The 7,268-nt window shown below is 41.1% G+C and overlaps 1 protein-coding gene across 1 annotated transcript; it reads left to right on the forward strand.

Moving 5' to 3' along the window:
- Positions 1–2,193: 2,193 nt before the first annotated feature.
- On the forward strand, positions 2,194–3,132 carry LOC105805981 (olfactory receptor 2AE1). Its single transcript, XM_012638973.1, has one exon. It carries the CDS (start codon positions 2,194–2,196, stop codon positions 3,130–3,132), a length of 939 nt encoding a protein of 312 aa, XP_012494427.1.
- The last annotated feature ends 4,136 nt before the right edge of the window (positions 3,133–7,268 follow it).

Consider the following 7,268-nt stretch of genomic DNA (forward strand, 5'->3'; position numbering starts at 1 on the left):
CTCCCATTGGAACTAAGATCTCTAAAAGTGCAGGACCTCAAAGTGCAGGGACAGGACACGGATATTTTTCTGGTGAGTCACAGTTATATAGGATATAGTGAGAGAACTCACGCTTTCTACCCCTTGATTCGTGGTCCTGTGAATGCTCATTATGGAATAAACAGCACCTTAAATTGGATGCAGATTTAGAGCATACACCAAATCCTGGAGGATGTTGCCTCAATAGTACAAGTGTTGCCAACTAGCTGATCTTCAAAAGGCCATTCTACGGTTCTGTGATGCCAGTTGCAGGATGATAGAAGACCTAAGGTAAGACCAGTGAATTCCATGATCAGGGGCCCATTTCCACACTTTGTTTGCTGTGAAATGATTCATCGGTCAGAAGCATTGCTGCATGGATACCATTATGGTGAATAAAGCATTTCATGAATCCACAGATGGTAGTTTTGGCAGCAGCACTGCAGGTCTGGAAGGTAAATCTATATCAAGAGTAAGTGTCTATTACAGTAAGAACAAAACACTGTCCCTTCCTGGTTGAAAGTGGTCCAATGTAATCAATATGCCACCAAGTAGTTGGCTGATCAGCCCAGGAAGGGTGCCATCTTGGGGATTCAGTGTTGGTCTCAGCTATTGGCACGTTGGGCACTCAGCAGCAGCTGTAGCCAGATTGGCCTTGGTGGGTGTTTCATGTTACTGAAGCCATTCAAAATCTTTATCCATGCTTCCATGGCTGCTTTGTACATGGGTCCATTGGCCAATGACAGGAGTGACTGGGGAAAAGGGGGCTGACATCCAAGGAATGGGTTGGCACTTGTGTAGGATGATCTATTCTATAGATAATAGTAATGATTACTTTTTCTTTGCTTTTATAGGAATATTTTATGTATACATGAATCAAATATTTTTGTTTTAAGTTACAAAATATAAAATGGGACATATGACTCAGGGGAAGAACGAACATCATCCAAAGGCAAACAAACAAAGAAAAAATCCCCAAATCTACCTTTGTATTTTCTTCTGAGGAAAAAGTTAGCATGTGTTTCATTGTGTGCAAGTGGTTGGATCATGTTAGAAGGATGAATTTGTTCTGTTTATTTAGAGATTAAGTGTAACTTAAGGAGATGTGTATGTGTGCCAAATTGACAGAAGATGGTGGCTTGGATAGGATGAACTACTTTTCCCAGAATTCTTATTTTCGTGTGTTTCTAGTTAAGGTGGCCAAGAAGAGATTCTTGAGAGATTTAAAGGGCAGAAGGAAAGCAGCTGTTTTGCCTTTTACACAGTTGTTACTGATCTGCTAACTCACCTCAGTGGTGTGAAGCAGCAGCAGGGCTTGCAGCTGCTTTATGGGCCCCTGGGTCCTTCTTTAGCTCCTCTGACCTCCGGTCCAGATGTGTGCATTCAGCGCCATTAAGAGGAGCCCCAGCTCCCGCAAGATACCCACACCACCAGTTGCAGAGGCAACAAGAACTGACATGGATTTCAGTCTCCCCTTGGGGGTTACAGCTCATGCTTGTGGGTTCCAGCCTGCCCTTTATTGGCCCCTCTTTACATCCAGCTTTGCTTCTTGACCACTTGCCCCTTGGAATTCAAGTTCCAGCATCACACACAAAAGTGAGACAGCCTTACACAGACTGCCTCATCAGTTTCCACAACTGTGTAAGGCCAAAGTTCCTAACAAAATTTATTACATGTGTATGTATACGTAGAAGCTGTTCAGATTCTTTGGTTACACCCTCACTGAGAAAATAAGCAACACCCCCCCAGTAAAACCCCAACACCCCTGAAACTGCCCGCAAACCCTCCCAAACCTATGTGTGTGTGTGTTTCTGTGTGTGTGTGTGTGTGTGTGAATATATATAAACATATACATGCCCCTGTGCGCATGCACACACATGCGTGTTTTTCCTTAATAAGATGAGTCTAGAAGTTTGTCACTTTTAATAGAGTATAGAATTCTGGAATTGCAGAGTGATCATGCTTGTGAAGACAGATTTTAAGTTTCCTCTTTTTCAAAAAAAATGTCATTTCAATCATTATAGCTGTTGCATAATTCGAAATGGAAAAAAATACTCTTTTCATGAATTCTTCCTCCAATCCAAAGTGCTTTTTCTCAGACATTCTGGACCCCAGCATTTCTGGAATCACCCTTCATCTCCTCTCTCTGTTTCCCCAGGGACTGAGAAAGGGGACATGTGGCAGAGGAATCAGACTGATCTGGCTGACTTCTTCCTTGAGGGGCTCTTTGATGACTCTCTCACCCACCTTTTCCTTTTCTCCTTGACCATGGTGGTTTTCCTTGTTGCAGTCAGTGGCAACACTCTCACCATTCTCCTCATCTGCACTGATCCCAGGCTTCACACACCGATGTACTTCCTGCTCAGCCAGCTCTCCCTCATGGACCTGATGCACGTCTCCACAACCATCCCCAAGATGGCTACCAACTACCTCTCGGGCAAGAAGTCCATCTCCTTTGTGGGCTGTGCTGCCCAGCACTTCCTCTACTTGTCCCTGGGTGGTGCGGAGTGTCTTCTCCTGGCTCTCATGTCCTATGACCGCTATGTCGCCATCTGCCAGCCACTGCGTTATACTGTGCTCATGAACAGAAAGGTGGGACTGATGATGGCTGCTATGTCGTGGTTAGGGGCATCCATGAACTCCCTCATTCACACAGTGACCTTGATGCGCTTCCCTTTCTGTGGGGCCCGGAAAATCCACCACTTCTACTGTGAGTTCCCAGCTGTTGTGAAATTGGTATGTGGTGACATCTCTGTTTATGAGACCACAGTGTATATCAGTGGTATCCTCCTTCTCCTCCTCCCTATCATACTGGTTTCTACCTCCTATGCCTTCATCCTCCACAGTGTCATTCATATGTGTTCAGCTGGGAGTAAGAAAAATGCCTTTGCCACTTGTAGCTCTCACCTCATTGTTGTTTCCCTCTGGTTTGGCACGGGCATCTTCTCATATATGAGGCCCAGGTCTCAGCGCACTCTGCTGCAAGACAAAGTTGGTTCTGTGTTATACAGCATCATTACTCCCACACTGAATCCTCTGATTTATACTCTTCGGAATAAAGATGTAGCTAAGGCTCTGAAGAGAGTGTTGAGAAGAGATATTATCACGCAATGACTGTATTAGAGTTGCCCGGGTTTGGAGTGGAATGGGAAAAGGTCCTTAAATTGATCTGGGTATGCCTCTAAGATTTTTCAGGGATCTAGATCCCTGATGCTCTTTGACTGCTGCAAGAATGTTGTGGTTTACACAAATTCTACTATTTTAACTTGGTGTCAGTCAACCAAGCACCATGGACTATGTTCTGAGATCTTTAGAGATTTAGGCAAAAACTTAACAATAATCCCTTTAAAAGAAGACACATAAAGGCCAGTGACACTCTGAAGAAAGATAGCAAGATAAAGATATAAAGTCCTTTTCCCATTATTATCTTCATTAACAAAAACATACATAAAACATGCCACCAAAGGGTATTTATAGAGTATAAAATTGGAGTGTATTGCTTCATATTGGAAGCATGGGAAATTAAGGGTGATTAAAAGCTGTTTGAAAGGAAGGAAAGATGATATAAATGTTATATTCATTAGACCCTTAGAGTTCCTTCTATCACAATGTGTAAGAATTCAGAAGAAGGAAGGAATAATACATTTTGTATATATACACCATGATAATACATATACATAATTCTTATAATATATGTTATATTTAAGTAATATTTATTGAGTGCCTAATGTGACTCATGTGCTAAGCTAGGTGTTTGGAATCCGCCCCTGTGAAACCTAACTTTTTTAATACGTATATTGTGCCTTTCTTTGGTCTACATTGGTCCTGCCATATCAGGTAGGAATCTTCACTTTCATTATTTCACCTTTGTGTTTTCTGAGGGTGTCTAGCCTCGTGATTCAGAATCAGAATCATTTGGATGAGACCAGAGTCTCACTTGCTAACAGTGTAATATGTGGTAAGTTACTTAACTTCTCTCAGCCTCAGTAATCTCATATGTTTAATGGGAAAAATAGGGTTATCTGAGATTCTATGTTATTTGTGGGTGTTAGTTTCAAGCAAGAGAAATGGACTCTGAATGATCTAAGCAGAAAAGAATTTTATCACAGCGAGGCTGGGAAGATGACAGAATCAGTGGGAGCACTGAAGAAATCTATTTGGAGACTATTGACTATGTCCACCTACTCCCCAGTCGTCCACAGAACAAGCCAAGCACAAGCAATAGTGGTATTTATCCACTGGTGACAAAATTATTTGGGTTAACAACATGGAGAAGGTCTAACATTGTAATCATAACCATCTGATCTGCAGAGATCTCTTATCTATGGCATCCTCTTCACTTGTGCATAAGATCCTAAGGATCTTGCTCTTGAAATTACTCCTCCTCTCCTCTGCATCATTAATTTTCCCACTCTACTTGATCAATACTATCAGCCTACAGATAGACATACTTTTATAGCTGTCATCTTAGAAAGAATCCTCCCCTCATTCCTGAAAAGCCTAAAGAGTTTTACAGAAAAACTCCTTGAAACAGTTTTTTATTTCCTACTTAATATTTCCACTTTTTCTGCTTCCTTTCTCACCAGAGCTCAATTTAGTTGGCTTTTTATCATCGTCACTCTATGGAAACCATTAGTATGAATATTGCAAATGGCCTCTACATTGACAGCCCCTTCCCTGTTTTCACTCACCTCCCAAGTAATCTTATATGATTTTGTTATTTTATTTTTTTCTTTTTTATTTCAGCATATTACAGGGGTACAAATGTTTAGGTTACATATATTGCCTTTGCCCCACCCAAGTCACAGCTTCAAGCGTGTCCATCCCCCAGATGGTGCACACCACACCTATTAGGTGTGAATATACCCATCCCCTCCCATCTACCCAACACCCAATGAATGTTATTATTATATGTGCACTTAGGTGTTGATTAGTTAAAACCAATTTGATGGTGAGTACATGTGGTGCTTGGTTTTGTTATTTTAAATGTACATTTCCATTGTTACCTTTTTGCTGAACTCCAGATGCACATATCAAACCTCCAACTCTACATTTCCAGCAACTTTGTAATAAACAAATCAAACTTAGCATGTCCAAAACCAAACTGACCCCCAAATGTACTTTTCCTGTCCAGAGTTTCCCTTCCAGTAAATGGTACCAAAATCAACTCAGTTGTTATGTCTAAAGCTTTGGTGTCATTGGCTTCCTTTTCTCTCACTCTCAATATCCTGTTGGTTTTTTTTCCAAAATATATTCCAAATATGACTGTTATGGACTGAATGTTTGTGTACCTCTAAAATTCACGTTGAACTCCTTGCCCCTAATACGATAATATTAGGAGGTGGGGCCTTTGGGGGTGATTAGGTCAGGAGAGTGAAGCCCTTATATGGGATTATTGCCTTGATAACAGAGGCCCCAGAGAACTCTCCTGCCCCTTCCTTCATGTGCTGACACAGAGGGAACAGGGCCACCTATGAACTAAGAAGCAGGTCCCCACTGGACACCGAATCTGGTCCACTTTGATCTTGAACCTCCCAGCCTCCAGAACTGTGAGAAATAAATGTTTGTTGGTTAAGCCATCCCGTCTATAGTATTTTTGTTCTTGCAGCCTCAACTGACTAAGAAAAGGACTATGCATTACCATTTTCACCATCATATCCTTCCTGAACTATTGTAATAGCCTCCTAAGTTGTAATCCTCTTCTGCCCTTATCCTAAACACAGTGGCTAGAACGATCCTTTCAAAACATAGAGCATTTCATGCTACTACATAAAACACTTTAAATTCTCCCTATATCCTACTTAGATAAAATTCTAAGGACCTATTTGGGCTTGAAAGGCCCTATATGACCTGGCCCCTCGCCATTTCTCCCATTTTATCTGCTACTCCTTGCTTAATTTAATTGCCAGTCACATCGACCCCTTGCCATTTCTTGGACATGCCAGCTTCCACTTGACCTTTGCATATATCATTCCCCAGGCCTTGGAATTGCTAGACACTCCCTCATTTCTTTTTGATGTCTTCTGAAATGTTACATTGCCAAAATGGGCTTCCCTGACTACCCTGTGTATAGCATCACTTTTCATTATCTGCCCCCTTCTTCTACTTTATTTTTTAAATACTACTTACCATGATGTAGTATAATATTATTTATATTATAGCTATTGTCTGTTTTGCTAGAATGTTAGCTTTATGAGGGCAAGGACCTGGCTTTGTTTGCTATTGTCTCAACAGTGCCAAGAAAAGAGCTCGACACAGAATAAGTGCCCAGTAACCATTTGCTGCATGAATTAATAAATTAAAGGGACCTAGAGCACTTTAATATTGCACATGTCATTAACGACATTTAACTTGAGAGAGAGAAACATAAAAAAGGAATAATACAGTCGATGCCTGGTAAGACTTACTCATCTCAGATAGCCAGAGATTACTCCCATACAAGCACAGAGGCCTGCCATTCAGTGAACTTTCCTGGGGTCTAGTCTAGTGGTCCTCAGAATGCCAAAATGAAGGACAAATTCTATATCTTGATTTCTAGAATAGTTAAAAAAGAGTCATGAGGCTCTGGAGGCATCTTTTGGAAGATAACACTTAAGATCTGAGAATAAAGTTATGCCTTCTTTGACAAGCATTTTCCTTTGCAGAAATTAGAAATAGCTTTTTGTCATTTTGTTTTGTATATGAGGAGCCACCCATCATGAGTTAGGTGTCATTCAGCCCTCCTGGCCCTGAGGTTGGATTTATCCTGTAACACTTCAACATCAAGTAGAGTTAATTTTTACAGAAATTGTGCCTGGGTGGTTTCTGAAGGCACAAGGGTCTTGCAAAACAGCCAGTTCATAATTCCAATTGAAGAGAGGTAGTGTTTCTTTTGATTCCTCTGTCTCTCTCTACACACACAACTATGGCTTATCAGGAATGCTGTAAGGCTATTTGAGAGGAAAACAATCTTAGCCAAGTTTTTAGATGGTTATTGATGTAATGCTTACATCTGCCATAAGAAAGTAATGTAATGTTTTATCTCTTCTCAAGGGGAACCCTTAAGCACAATGAAGAAATCCCACTGGGAAAAGTTCTGAGAGTGCAACTCATTATCCAGTTGCCTAAAGGAGAAATGGCCTGAAGTAAAGATCTGCAACAATTCATTTACCCAAGTGGTTGGATACTTAGGATAAGTTTGGGGTATGGGTAACAAAAAAGTTTGAAGAAGTATGTGGACTGACCTCTCACAAGGAGTCTGCATTAGACAC

This window comes from Propithecus coquereli, unplaced genomic scaffold (assembly GCF_000956105.1).
Source record: "Propithecus coquereli isolate 6110/MARCELLA unplaced genomic scaffold, Pcoq_1.0 Scaffold137, whole genome shotgun sequence".
In the NCBI taxonomy this organism is placed as follows: Eukaryota; Metazoa; Chordata; class Mammalia; order Primates; family Indriidae; genus Propithecus; species Propithecus coquereli.